The following is a 14,094-nucleotide window of genomic DNA, read 5'->3' on the forward strand; positions in this document are numbered from 1 at the left end:
CTCAAATCATCCCCCCCATCCCACTCTATTTTTCATTTAGTTTTTGTCACCATTTTTCTACTTATCCATCCATACACTGGATAAAGGGAGTACAATTCACAAGGTTTTCACAATCACACTGTCACCCCTTATAATCTACATTGTTATACAATTGTCTTCAAGAGTCAGGGCTACTGGGTTGGAGTTTGATAGTTTCGGGTATTTACTTTTAGCTATTCTAATACATTAAAACCAAAAAAGTGTTATCTATATAGTGCATAAGAGTGCCCACCAGAGTGACCTCTCAACTCCATTTGGAATCTCTCAGCCACTGAAGCTTTATTTCGTTTCATTTCGCATCCCCCTTTTGGTCAAGAAGATGTTCTCCATCCCATGATGCCAGGTCCATCTAAGACTCACTCTTAATCTTAAGTTGTTTTATGTTGGTACTTTTAGGTAAATATTTACGATTTATATGTTTTTACTTAAACATGGCAAATGTATAGTCTTTTAATAATAAACCCTCACAGAGTGTGACATTGAGAGAGTTGGTAGGTTTGGCAGCCTTGATGGGCTCTTGGGACCTTTGGGCTGTTCCTGAAGTGTGATATAGGAGGCTCTGAATTCCAACAGACTGCAAGTGCCGCATGGGCAGGGGCCATGTGTATCTTGCCCACTGTTCTATTTCACTATTTAGTATCGGGACCAGCACTTAATAGGTGCTTAATAAGTATTTCTTGGACAAATGAAATGTTTCTAGAAATATCCTGTGCCTGTCCTTTGTAGGCACTGGGAAAGTCAGAAAAGCAGTCATCTCAGCATTAGCCGAAGAGAATGATGGGCCCAAGGGAGGATGCTAACAGTCTTCCCTCCTTTCGTCACAGAGTGGATTGCTCGGGGAGGAGGGTTGCCAGCTTAGATGTAGATGGGGTCATCAAAGTGTGGTCATTCAACCCCATCATGCAGACCAAAGCGTCCTCCATTTCCAAGTCACCACTGCTTTCTCTGGAATGGGCCACCAAGCGGGACAGACTGGTGAGTAACATTTCGCCTGCATTACTTGCCTGGCAATCTACGTTGAAGAATTCTCCAGGGCTTTTCACCAGTTGCTCCAGCACCTCAGGGGCGTCCTCCCTGACTCATTAGTGCTGAGCTGAGGCAGCCAAGCCCAAATCCCTTCTGGCTCCCTTACTAGAGATTTGGGGACCACACATCCACGACTGACACAGGAGCCTGCTGTGTCGCTGACAGTGATGTTACAAAACCTGAACAAACAAGAATTGAAATTAGACTGTGGTGGAAACTGAAAAACACTCCTTTGAGATGGTGGAAGGCTCCTTCCTATCTGTGGTGACCTGGTTCACTTCTTGGTCTGCCCAGGGCGAGACCGACTTACTTCCTGTTACCCTCATCAGCCCCTATCATCTGTCCCCGTCTCTGGCAACCCACCATGAACAGTCTCAGCATGTTCTTCCTGCTGCTAAGACCCCTCCCCGTGCCAGGCCCCGAGGGGAGTAGCTTAGGCAGGTGGAGGGGATGGTGTTCTGCTTTGTGGTTCCCCTGGGTCTAATTATCTCTAAGAATAGTATTCCTTTTTTTCCTGAATTTTAATATTTGAGATAGGATTTATAGTTGAGATAAAAATGATTAATAGTTCTATTCCTTTCATTTTATTCCATTTTGAGAGTATCATACTGTGTAGCCCAAGGGGCAAACCCTGTTTTTCTATAGCTTTTGGCAGCTGAAGGAATTGTCTTCATGGTATTAGGATCTCAAAGTTTACCCTGCACTGGTGTGAATTTGCCAAGTGAATACTGAGGTCATCATTTAGAGAGTATGCCTGGGCTGCTTCTTGTTTTTTTTTCCTGTAGGTATTCCTGATTATTGTTGCAACTTGTCACCAAATAAAGGACAAGTTCTTGAAGGCAAGGATAGCCTCTTCTATTTTTTTCTGGAGGCCTTTGCAGGGCCATCACCAGAGCTGTCCCCAGAACATGCAGGTGGGGCAGTCACCCACGTCCTGTTGACCTCAGCCCTAAGGAGAGATTAAATGATGTGGCGGGTAGATCAGGAGTAAGAAGGAAAGGTTGGAATTGCTGGGATTTAAACTGAAAGGAGGCGAAAAGATCCGAGGGTCTCCTGTAATCAGCCAGGACATTTCTAGGTCAATCTGAGGTAATAGCATTCTCCTTCTACACATTCCTTTGTGATTTGTGCTTCTCTTCAAGGTTGGTTCTGATGTCTTTATTTAGATTTTAAATGAGATTTCCCTTAAACTGCCTGGATAAGTGGAGGAGGGACCTCACCCTGTATCCTCTTCCAGACCCGTCCCTCAGAGGAGGGGACCTGGCCCCGTTCACATTGGTCCTTCCTAACCTCGCCTGGCAGCTGTCCTTCACACCTCCTGCTCCTTCTCATTCCAGCTCTTACTGGGCAGCGGTGTAGGCACAGTACGTCTTTATGACACGGAAGCCAAGAAGAACCTCTGTGAAATCAATATCAATGAAGATATGCCCAGGTGAGCTGGGAAGTCCCTCACCCAGTTGCTGTCAAGGTGGCAGTTTGGAAAGTGTGTTCTTTGGGGCCTGGCCTTTCTCTGCGCCTTTTGCCCCCGCTCTTGAATCAGGCTCCAGCCTCAGAGTGGGAGCACATCCTCTCGGTGGGTGGAGAGTCTGACCCAGCCCCATGTGTGTTGCAGAATCCTGTCGCTGGCGTGCAGCCCCAGTGGCGCCTCGTTTGTCTGTTCGGCTGCAGCTCTGAGCCTCACTTCCCAGGTGGACGTGTCCGCACCAGACATCAGCAGCAAAGGCATGAACCAGGTTCCTGGCAGGCTGCTGCTGTGGGACACGAAAACCATGAAGCAACAGGTATAGGACCTGTTCACATGGGCCTCCCTGTGCTGTCACATTCCCATGAGGGTGAACTGCCTGCCCTCCCATGTATTTCCTGATGGGTCTCCTCCCTACTCTTTTATCTGCTATCCTTAGATTATTGATTGTGAGAAAATGTCGGAGTTTAAATATGAAAAGTAGTAATACTTCAGTTGGGCAGACTGTTAACAACTTGTTCAGAATCCTGCCACAAGCTTAGACGTCACACAGAGCCTGTTAGAGAGCCCTTGTGGCTTATTTTTCAGAAGACTTGAGTCTCCTTTTGCCTCTGTTAACTCAGTATTGAGTAAAAATGACAGCAGTTAGCAAGAAGTAGTGAGGACACGTGCATATACATCAGAAGTGACAGCTAATTGGAAGAGGATGATCAGACAACCTGGGGGAACTTTGCTCATGGGGCCATGTGACCCACATGCCTAAGGGGCCCAAGAACCTCTTCCCACCAGGAATAGAAATAGATGCTTACAGCTATGACCCTAACTCCCAAGGAGAGACTAAATAATGTTTTTTCACCTGTATAAAAGCAGTGATGTTCTTACTAAAATTATTAGTTTCATTATGGTGCGTCCCAGCTTTGTAGAAAATGCCCTTGTAGAAAATGCCTTTGTAGAAAATGCCTTTGTAGAAAATGCCTTTGTGGAAAATGCTGAACACATCATTTTTTCACGTTATCAAACACTGGAGGTGTCCTAGGGGTTCCTGTCTTACAAATGGACTTTGTTTCACATTTTTAGTTTGGGCCTTACTGTGTCTGCCCGCAGAAATTGTGTATATTCCCATTTGGAGGTCTCACAGGCATCTCAAACTTATCCAGTCGATAACTGAATCCTTGACCTCCACTCCCCACTGCATCTGCGCCTCCTCTTATAATTTTCCTCAACTTGGCACATGCATCCCACTTAGAAACGGGGTGTCTTCCTGGACACATCCTTCTCCCTCACCTCGCAGTCAGTCCTTCAGCAAATACTGCCAATGCCACCTCCCAAATGTATTTCAGGTCTGACCGTTTCTCTGCATTTCCAGAGATATGCATTAGACCTCGCCTCCATGTCCCTCCGCCTGGTGGCTGCCAACCTCCTCCTGTGGCCCAGCCCTCCCATCCTCTCCACAGCAGCCTGAGCAGTTGGCAAACATTGTATCATGTCATCTTTCTTTCTTCCAGGTTTCCTATTGCCCTTAGGGTAAAATCCAGATTCCCTCAAGCCCCAACAATCTGTCCCTTCCCCTCCCTACATCCTCCTCACACGTACCCTGCCCCTCACCCGCTGCAGCTGCAGGCCCTTCCTGCATGGTGTCCCTTTCTGTAGGGGTTCTTACCCCACTCTGTCAGCAAACCATCTGCCCTTCTGCACCTCTGAGGCGCTTTCCCTTATACAACCCAGTTTAATTAGATCCTTTTTTGTTATTGGCATTTTGCTATTTTCCTCCAAATCTCTTTTGGCGATTTGTAATTTTATGCTTACTTGTCAGTTTTAAATTTTTAATTAATATTGAATATATATACAAAAGAATATTTAAATCATATGTATATGGTATAATGAGAAGAAAAGCAATAACATGAGCGCCCATATACCTGATTTAAAATAGAACATTATCAGTACTTTCAAGTTTCTTATATGCCCGTCCCTAATCTTGGTCTCCTTCCCTTTTCCAGATAACTTGTTATTCTTTTTTATTTAAAAAAGAAAATAGTTTTACCACATTTATATGTATCCCTAAACAACACAGGTTTTGTTTTGTACACTTTTTAACCTTATATGAATGGAATCATAGTATATGTATTTTTCTAGAATACTGTATGTATTCTAGGGTGAAAACTGATTCACCTAACTCTGCAACTTGGTTGTCTTCTGGCTGCCTGTGCTGAAACTGAGCAGTTAACTGTCTGTCTAATCAGCATTCTTCTCTTGGTTGTTTGTTCTCTCTGGCTGCTTTTAAGATCTTACCTGGGTACCTTGGTATGGATTTTCCATTTTGGGTTTTTAAAAAAATATTTTAAAACTTTTTCTGTCTTTTTTTTTTTTAAAGTTTTGGTTGGGGTTTGCTTGTTTTCCTGAATCTGAGCATTTGTGCCTTTATTCAAATCTGGAAAATTCTTAGTCATCATCTTTTCCAACATTGCTTTTCTCTATCGCTTGCCTTCTGGGGACTCCAATTAGACAAATGTTAGAACTTTTTACTTTCTTTTTTTCTCTCACTTTGCAGCACTCCTGATGATAATTTCTTCAGATCTGTCTTGCAGTTTGCCAATTCTTTCTTCCCCTATATCTAACCTATTTAACCTATCCATTAGGATATTAATTTCAGGTATTGTATTTTTTGGTCTTAGAAGCTCGACATTTTTTTCAAACCTGCTTTGTTATGTTAATAATCTCTCATTTTTACCTAGGTTTTGAATTCCTTCTTTTATTCCTTTCAACATATTTAACATACGCCTTATATATTCTCTCTGATAATTCCAGTATCAGAAATCTTTGTGGATCTGATTCTGCCCCCTGCTGTTTCTATGGGCTCTTGCTCTTCTTGTCTTGTTTCCTTGTGTCTTGTGAATTTTGATTATGGGTTCATGTTCCTTGAACTTCTATCTGTGGGAATATGTGAGGCTTGGGTTGAAGGTGCATTTCTCTGGAAAAGATTTCCATTTGTTTTTGCCAGGTCCTTGGGGCACTACCAACTCCTGACAACTTTAAAATAAATTCTCTTCTTGAGGTTTCCCAGACTACATAGGGATTATACATTTATACATTTGGGTTATATGGTTGTAAATTTCCAGAAGAATTTTTTTTTTCCTTTCCACTTGGCTCTAAGGTTCAGATAGCAAGTTTCCTTGTTTTCCCTTTCTGTGAAGTGGGATCATTTCCAGCTCATTTCTGCCCTGAGGATATAGCTCTTTGGAGTCCCAGCTTTATGTGGAGGTTTCTTCTCCCCTCACCTTGCTTGTTTCTCTAGGCATTAAAGAACATGGCGTTTTGGGGGACATAATACATCCAAACTGGCACAGGTGGTTTTGATCACTGTTGACACACAGTCAAAGAATACATAAACAACATTACAGCCAAGATAAAGAATTTTGTGGGCTAGCCTGGGTACCTGCCTCTGTTTATAAGTGTTTCTGCAGGGATATGTAGAGCTTAATGGGAAAGTAATAGAGCAGCTGCATGACCTTTGTATACTATCAGGGCTTTTTGCAAATCACTCTTCCATTACTTAGAGATGCCTGTGATGAAAGGCAATTGATGTATTTATTATTCCCTGCTGGCAATCTGACTTTTCAATAAGAATTAGCTTGGAATGCACTTTGAGTAAAATGTAGGTTGCTGAGACATGGATGACCCATATTAGAATTGGAGCAAACATGGATCATTGTCTGTGTATGGAAAGCTGAATGTCTACAGGCACAGAGACTTTGCCTCTTAAAAACAGAACAGAAGGTCTCATGCACAGCACTTTGGCTTAAGCTCAGATCCAAATTGCTGGGAGAAGCCATGTGTTCTAGTTTGCTAATGCTGCCGAAATGCAAAGCACCAGAGATGGATTGGCTTTTATAAAAGGGGGTTTATTTTGTTACACAGTTACAGTTTTAAGGCCATAAAGTGTCCAAGGTAACACGTCAGCAATCGGGTACCTTCACTGGAGGGTGGCCAATGGTGTCCGGAAAACCTCTGTTAGATGGGAAGGCACGTGGCTGGCATCTGCTCCAAAGTTCTGGTTTCAAAATGGCTTTCTCCCAGGATGTTCCTCTCTAGGCCCCAGCTCTTCTTCAAAATGCCACTCTCAGTTGCTCTTGGGGCATTTGTCTTCTCTTAGCTTCTCTGGAGCAAGAGTCTGCTTTCAACGGCAGTCTTCAAACTGTCTTTCATCTGTAGTTCCTGTGTTTTCCTCAAAATGCCCCTCTTGGCTGTGGCTCCTCTTCAAAATGTCACACACAGCTGCACTGAGTTCCCTCTGCCCATCAGCTCATTTATATGGCTCCACTCAAGGCCCACCCTGAATGGGTGGGGCCACACCTCCATGGAAATATCAGAGTTATCACCTATAGTTGGGTGGGGCGCATTTCCATGCAAATCTAATCAGCACCAAAACATCTGCCCCACAAGACTGCATCAAAGAATATGCTTTTTTCTGGGGGACATAATACATTCAAACCGGCACACCATGTAAGGGAGGAGCTGGCTGGAAACCCATCCTGGGGTGCCTGTATGTGTGTCTGAGTTGGGATAAGCAGTGTGGCTGGGCTGTTCTTAAGGTCTGCCAAAACCTTTTCTTGCCTTTTTTAATAGCTCCAGTTCTCCCTGGATCCAGAACCCATTGCTGTCAACTGCACAGCCTTCAATCACAATGGGAACCTGCTGGTCACAGGGGCGGCTGATGGTGTTATCCGGCTGTTTGGTAAGCATCTGGCTGTTTGTGCTCATGGAAATCCTGGTTCCTTCCTTTGGTGTCCTAGAGAGGAGACTTGGAGTTTTGCCAGCTGAACTGAAGGCTATTGCAGAACCCTGATTTAAGATGTTTGTAATAGAGCTTAACTCTGGTCAGAGTCTGCTATTTTCAATATACCTGCAATAATCAACTTCCACATTGTTAGTGTTAATAGCCATGGGAGGGGCTGTAGTATAATCATCCTTTTGTTTTGAACTGCTCTATGTGTATCCTCAGACCTATGTGAGATCCAAGAGGACATACTGGAGTAATGCCATCCTGCCTTCTTGGTGTGGGTATTTCATTCTCCTTATAAAAGCATTAGCACAGTGTTTCCCAGCCAGAGATCTACATCAGGATCATCTGGTGTGCTGTTTGGAAATCCCGATGCCAGGTCCCTGTCCCCAGGAGATTCAGAGTCAGTGAGTCTGGTTTGGAACTAGGTGACTGTGCCTTTAACAGATTCCCAGAGTGGGAAGTTACAGAGGCCTTATAGGAAGGATTTGTGTGTCCTCCTAGACTTAGGGGCTCCCCAGATGAACTCCAGTTACCCCAGGGATTCCTGAAACTCACTTTTGACCAAGTGAAAGAAGCTGCTTCTGAAACTCAGCCTGGCTTCTTTGGCGGGTGTCAGCTCTGTGACACCTGTTGAGCGCAGGAGGCCTTCTGCCTTCAGAACAGGTCACACACACTGAGCAAGGGGCAGAGGTGCCTCCTGCTTGGGCAGATGGAGTCCCCAGTGCAGGCCGGAATCTTAGTGGCATCTCATTGACGCAGATATGCAGCAGCACGAGTGTGCTATGAGCTGGAAGGCCCACTGCGGAGAGGTCTACTCTGTGGAGTTCAGCTACGACGAGAACACCGTGTACAGCATTGGCGAGGATGGGAAGGTAGGTGGGAACAAGATTTAGACTAGAGACTTCCCTTCTTCCATTCTGGGCATCTGAGATCCTAAAGAGCACCGGTATAACCTGATGGGTTGGGTTTAAATCCTAACCATGCTGTTTACTAGTTCTGTGAGCTTGGGCCTCTGTGTGCTTCACTTTTGTCATCCATAAAATAGGGATAATAATAATAATTGATCTTTGTGAGGTTTAAATGACTTCAGTGCAAATTGGCTGTTATGAAATGGAAGTACCCAGATCCTTCCTCCTTGAAGCCAGAGTGTCTTATCTCACTGTGGATGGCTCAGTGGGGGTCAGGGTTTGGGCCTGGGATGTGCTGCTGGTGAGCTCGGTAACTGGGTGGTCCCAGAGTGGATGCTTGGAGTTTGCTGGGGGTCTGGAGACAGCTTCTCAGATGCAGCAGACATAAGCCTCCGTAGAGTTTTATGAAAAGGAAGCCAGGAAAGAAGAAAGTAAAAGCTATTGCCACCTTATAGATTCTCTTGGGAAGGATACAGCAGGAACTGGTCACAGTAATTGCCTTGGAAAGGGAAGGAGTAGGCAGAGGTGGGAAGACGACTTGTTTTTCATGTATACCTTTCTGAATTTTATGCTATCTACCTGTATTATCCTTTGAAATAGTAATTAAAAATAAATTTCTTATTTGAAAACTATGGGAAGGGATTTTTAAATTAAAGTCTGACTTCCTGTTTACGTGGGTAAGATAAGAGTTAAGAGGTGGGCATACCCAGTAGCCTGTCCACGGGGTAGGTCACTGCAATAAAAGAAGCTAAGTTTATAACTACATTGCTCCATGTTCAGTTGATTGCACTGCTGAGAACGTGGAAATGTACTCAGAATGTGTCGTCTCTAGTTGGGTTCTAACCCTATTAACAGTAACAATAACAGCAGCAATAATAACTGCGTTCACTTGAAGCATTCCTCCTGCTCAAATGACTAGGAATCTATGCAGAGGCAGTTGCCAACCCCTCTCCTCTCCTGCAGTCAGGCCAGAGAGAAAGAACTATTGGATGTTGACATGATATTGCTCTTTTCCTAGATTTTCTTCCCTAAAAAATGCTTAAAGTGTGCTGGGAAGAGATTGGACTGGGGGTCATCCCATTACCTTTCCTCCACTCCTCTTTTCTGCTTCTGGCACTTTGAATGCCCTTTCTGAGATGTCAGAGCCCTGGCAAGGGACGATGGGTTGCCAGAGCCGGCCTCTGCCCGGGGGGTCCTTCCTCTCTCCTCCTCCCGGCTTGGGCCCTGTGGGTCAGCCCCTGCTGAGGGAGCGCTCTGGTTGTGCTTTGTGATTCCAGTTCATCCAGTGGAACATCCACAAGAGTGGCCTGAAGGTGTCCGAGTACGGCCTCCCCTCTGACGCCACGGGCCCCTTCGTGCTGTCGGGGTACAGCGGCTACAAGCAGGTTCAAGTCCCCAGAGGCCGACTCTTCGCTTTTGACTCCGAGGGAAATTACATGCTGACGTGTTCCGCCACAGGGGGCGTCATCTACAAGGTAACCGGGTGGGGCCCATGTGGGGGGCCGGGAGGGTCCCCGGGAGGGCCGCACCGTGGCTGAGCGTGGACCTGGCAGTCTGCGTTCGCTGCCGTGGGAGACGCTTTTGCCTGGGTTGCACAGCCGCTGCGCCATCCTCGCTGCAGGCCTGGGATGCGGTGCAGACATGAGACCCCAGCCTGGTCCCTCCTCGTACGATCGCTGTTCTTTCCTGCCTCTGTTCTTTAGGAATAATGCCTATTATAGAAAAACCTCTTAAAGAATAGTGAGAAGAGTTGGGAAACGTGCATGGAGGTGGTTTATTTTAGTTGCTGTAATCTGGTATAGATTTATCATTTTATCCACGGTCCCATGGTCAGGTACATTACAGTCCATGGTTAGACAGAAATCTGGGGTGTGATTTATGAAACCCCAACATAGGTTTGTTCACTTCTCATTTTTTGTCCCCCAGTTTAAACATTTGTTTCAGTTCTCATGTCAGAGCTTTTCTGTTTTATGTACTGTTTTGTTTTTCGTGTGGATAAGATTGTATGAAATTAGAAACATCCTCTATTTTACTCGTATCATTAAGTAGACTAGTGATGAGGATCTGGGTTGTAGCCTAAGCTCATATTTTTGGTCCCAAGTGAATTCATTTTAGCCTCAGTGTTGATTTTTAATTATTTGCCTGATTGGTGGTGGTTTGTCTGTAGGTATAAGGAGTCACACAAGGTATAGTATTCTCTGTTTAGGGCTCTTGGTGTCTCTTGTTGCCATAGATTGTCACACAGCACGTGTTTTGAACAGCACCTGTGTGCCCGACTTTGGACTAGGCACTGTGGAGGATACGAAACAGATTGAAGGTGTGATCTCTGCTCTCCTGGGACTCATAGTCAAATTAAAAAGAGACACAAACGCCAACTGGGGAGCCATTCTGTGTAGCTGGGAGATGCTGGCTTAGTGCAGCAGCTGTTCCAAGGCTGGGTAGGGTCCTCAGAGAAGACCCCCGCAGAGGCAGGTGGTCTGTGGATCTGTGGCCTTTGCAGCGTGAGGAGTGAGTAGATGGGGGAGGGAGGAAGGCCTTTGTTTAGTACATGGGGTCCACCACTGGCATAGGGGAGCAAGAGCTCATGGGTGGGCGTGAGGGGATGGGCCCAAGTGAAGCCCTGCATGCGGGGAGGGGGTAGTGAGGGCGAGTAAGTGTGTGAGTCTTGACTGCTGAGGTGGGGAATGAGGAGCCTTCTGAACTGTAGACCTGAAGCCTGGTGCAGAGAATCGGGGTTTATGTCAGTAAGGCTATTCTTTTCTACAGATGATGGATGATGATTATTTTGGCATCTCTTGCCTTCTCCTTAAAAATTAGCTCCATAATTTCTCCTTGATTTGGGGAGATTTTGTAAAACCTTCCTGTTGACAAGCTTAGTTTTATTTTATTATTTAAAGATTTGTTTTGGTTGAGTTTTAGCTGGGCTGTAATTTGCTCTCTACATGAATGAGTGTGTGTGTGTGTATTTTTAAATCATGTAGCCTGTGTACCTTTTGTCCTTTGTTATTTGCCCTGGTCAGTGTATGTCACTTGCAGTCAGACTTGCTATGTAACCAATGAATGGGTTACAGGCATAATTTCATAAATCTCGATGATGGGGTCTCATTACCTAAGGGATATAATGAAATTCAGAACCCCTTTTTTCAATCTATAAACAATTTAATTTATGATTTCTAAAAATGTTTTCTCCTTGAAGGCTGAATACGTCATATCTCTTGCTACATGTTTGTATTGGTGGTTACTCAGCCTGCTCCCTGGTTTTCCCCTTCCTTATGACCGCCTGACTTTTAACACATGTGCTCATGAGTCCTGGGCAGCTAGTGCTGGTGGGATAGAGGAGGGCAGATGTTTACCATGCTGGCTTCTCTTCTAGGGGCTGCATACTGGCCACCCTGCCAGAGAGACTTGACCAAGGCCCTGCCTTCCTGGAGCTTGCACTTCAGGAGGGGGGTGGAGGGGTGGGGAGCAAACATAAACAAATTAACATATGTATAATATAATGTCAGGTTGTGAGAAATGATGTTTGGAGAAAAACAGGGTGGGTCCAGGAGGCATTGGCCCACAGCAAGTTAAAGGAAGCAGAGAAAATTCTGTCTTTTAAGGAACTTTATATTGTGGAGTTTGTTTTCTACCTAAGGTAAAGACTAACTGTAGTCAGGAAAGTGAAAGCATTTCCTAGTCCAAGAAATTAAACTGGTTTTCTGGAAAGGTGGGCATGTGTACCTGGGCATGCCAGTTGGGGGGAGGGGGCAGCCTGGCCACCTACAGTCAATCTGTTTTGTAAGTGGTGTCCGCTGACGCCTCCCCCTCTCTCCTGTCTCTTGCAGCTGGGTGGGGATGAGAAGGTGCTGGAGAGCTGCTTGAGCCTGGGTGGTCACCGAGCCCCCGTGGTCACCGTGGACTGGAGCACAGCCATGGACTGTGGGACCTGCCTCACCGCCTCCATGGATGGCAAGATCAAGCTGACCACCCTCCTGGCCCATAAATTCTGATTTGACCTGCTTTGTGGGACCCGAGGAAGCAGTATTATCCTGGGGAGTGGTGGGAAAGACAGGATGTCTCTGTCCCCTGCTCCCTGGCAGTGTGGGTACCTTCAGGGAAAGACTGCCCAGTGGTTGGGGCACTGCCTGGCTGCAGTGATTGGCACGGGTTGCCCCATGGAGCAGGTGGCATGTGCTCCCCAGAGACCAGCCTCCTGGGCTCCGTCAGAAGCATGCACCAGATGGCAGGAAGTGACCTTGAACTGTAAAAACTTAGGAAGAAGGAAGAAACATTGTGATGGCTGCTCTGTTGACCCAGGAGAGATTAACAGTATTTTGTATATATTTGCTCATTTTTTTTTTTTTTTTTTTAAAGTAATTCTCTCATGGTCACCTGGTGTCTCCTTCCAAGATGAGTGTGTGTAGCAGAGTGTCTCCCTTCACCCTTTGCCCTGGCAACGGTCAGCTATGAGCTCCCTGCCCTAGGTGCTGCACCCCAGCTTTTACTTGCATCGCTGGCTATTTGCTAACTGAGGTTTTTGCCGATACTATTTTCCCTGGGCTCAAGTCAAGGCCAAAGTTTTTTTTCTCTTCCCTGATACTTGGCAGCTTTTGTTACAGGATGAGGACAGGGGTTGAGGCTTCTGCTCCTGGTTGTCCCTTTCCATCTGGGCTGACTGTTATTTCCCTCTTTCATTTGGTCACCTCTCTCATTCCTCTTTCAACTTAATGTCCTTGAGGTTGCATGGAGCCAGCTGCCTGGGCCCTCTGCTGGTGAATGGTGAGAGGAAACAGCAGGTCAGTCAAGGAACTGGGACTGGAACTTGGGGTTCAGGCCATTCCAGCTGTGGCTCAAGCAGTGCCTCATTCAGCAGTGCCCACACCCTTGCCCGTGGCCTGCCCTCTGCCCCCTGACTGGGATGGGACCTTGAAGTGAAGTGAGGAGGCATGAGGGAACCACTCCCCTTCATCCTCTCCTATTTCATGGCTGAGCAGGAGAGGCACAGCCCCTGTCACTAAGCCTTGTGCTAGGAGCCACCGTGGGGTGACAGGCTCTGACGTTGGCAGGGGGCAGCCTTTTCACCGATCTAGGGAAAGCTGCTGCCAGAAGCTGCTTGGGACAGTTATTTCAGAGCCTTTTTTGGTCCTAGCCTACTTCTGGAGTGGGGAGCCTCCTAGTTACCTAATTTTGGAAACGCACCAAGAAACTGATACTAATCCTTGGCTCAATTCTGCTGGGAATTGGGGTGGGGGTGGGGAAGTAGAGGAGGTATTTCTGTGGCTCCATTATGAGAGAACACCAAAGACTTGGTAATAAGTGGTTACTTACACATTTGTACTTGCACTTTGCGTAATCCTCCTTCCCGCCAATGAAGAAAATCAATGCTGTTTTCCATTTATTATTTTCCCCTTCTTCATTAAAACAGCAATCCTGTTTATCTCTGCCAAGGATTCTTTAGACATTTAAAAAGTGGTCATGTGTTTCACTTGCATGAGATAATTCATCGTTTGTTTCCCTCTTCATCTCAAAGTTTCACTCTTTTACTACCCATTCTCTCTTAGTGTGGTTTCCACAGCTGGCAGAAATGTTTTTTAAGGATTGCAGAGAAACAAAGAACACTTTAAAAGCTCTCTCTTCTCTCATTTCCTTTTTTGCTCCTAGCTGGACACCTACCTCTTTCTGATTTTGAGCTTGGCTGAAGTTGGATAATGATGGAGGCTCTGCCAGGGGTGGGGTGGGGTGAGGTGGAGGGTTACATAACACTTTGATGCTGTCTAAAAAACAAAACAAAACAAAAACAAAGCCATTAATGTATGACTTTTAGAAATGAGCAAATAGTCTAATATGCACTGTGGGCAACCTGCATCCTCCTGGCGGAACTTTAAAAAATACAGACG

General features: G+C 45.8%; 1 protein-coding gene across 1 annotated transcript in view; it reads left to right on the forward strand.

Annotated features, from left to right (window-relative positions):
• Positions 1-13,666, forward strand: part of WDR91 (WD repeat domain 91) — a 50,967-nt gene extending 37,301 nt beyond the window's left edge. The window contains 7 exon segments of the mRNA XM_037836105.1: positions 864-1,014; positions 2,403-2,497; positions 2,678-2,846; positions 7,151-7,259; positions 8,067-8,179; positions 9,493-9,690; positions 12,043-13,666. Coding sequence (XP_037692033.1) covers positions 864-1,014; positions 2,403-2,497; positions 2,678-2,846; positions 7,151-7,259; positions 8,067-8,179; positions 9,493-9,690; positions 12,043-12,207 — 1,000 coding nt within the window. The 3' untranslated portion in view covers positions 12,208-13,666.
• The last annotated feature ends 428 nt before the right edge of the window (positions 13,667-14,094 follow it).

This window comes from Choloepus didactylus, chromosome 5 (assembly GCF_015220235.1).
Source record: "Choloepus didactylus isolate mChoDid1 chromosome 5, mChoDid1.pri, whole genome shotgun sequence".
In the NCBI taxonomy this organism is placed as follows: Eukaryota; Metazoa; Chordata; class Mammalia; order Pilosa; family Megalonychidae; genus Choloepus; species Choloepus didactylus.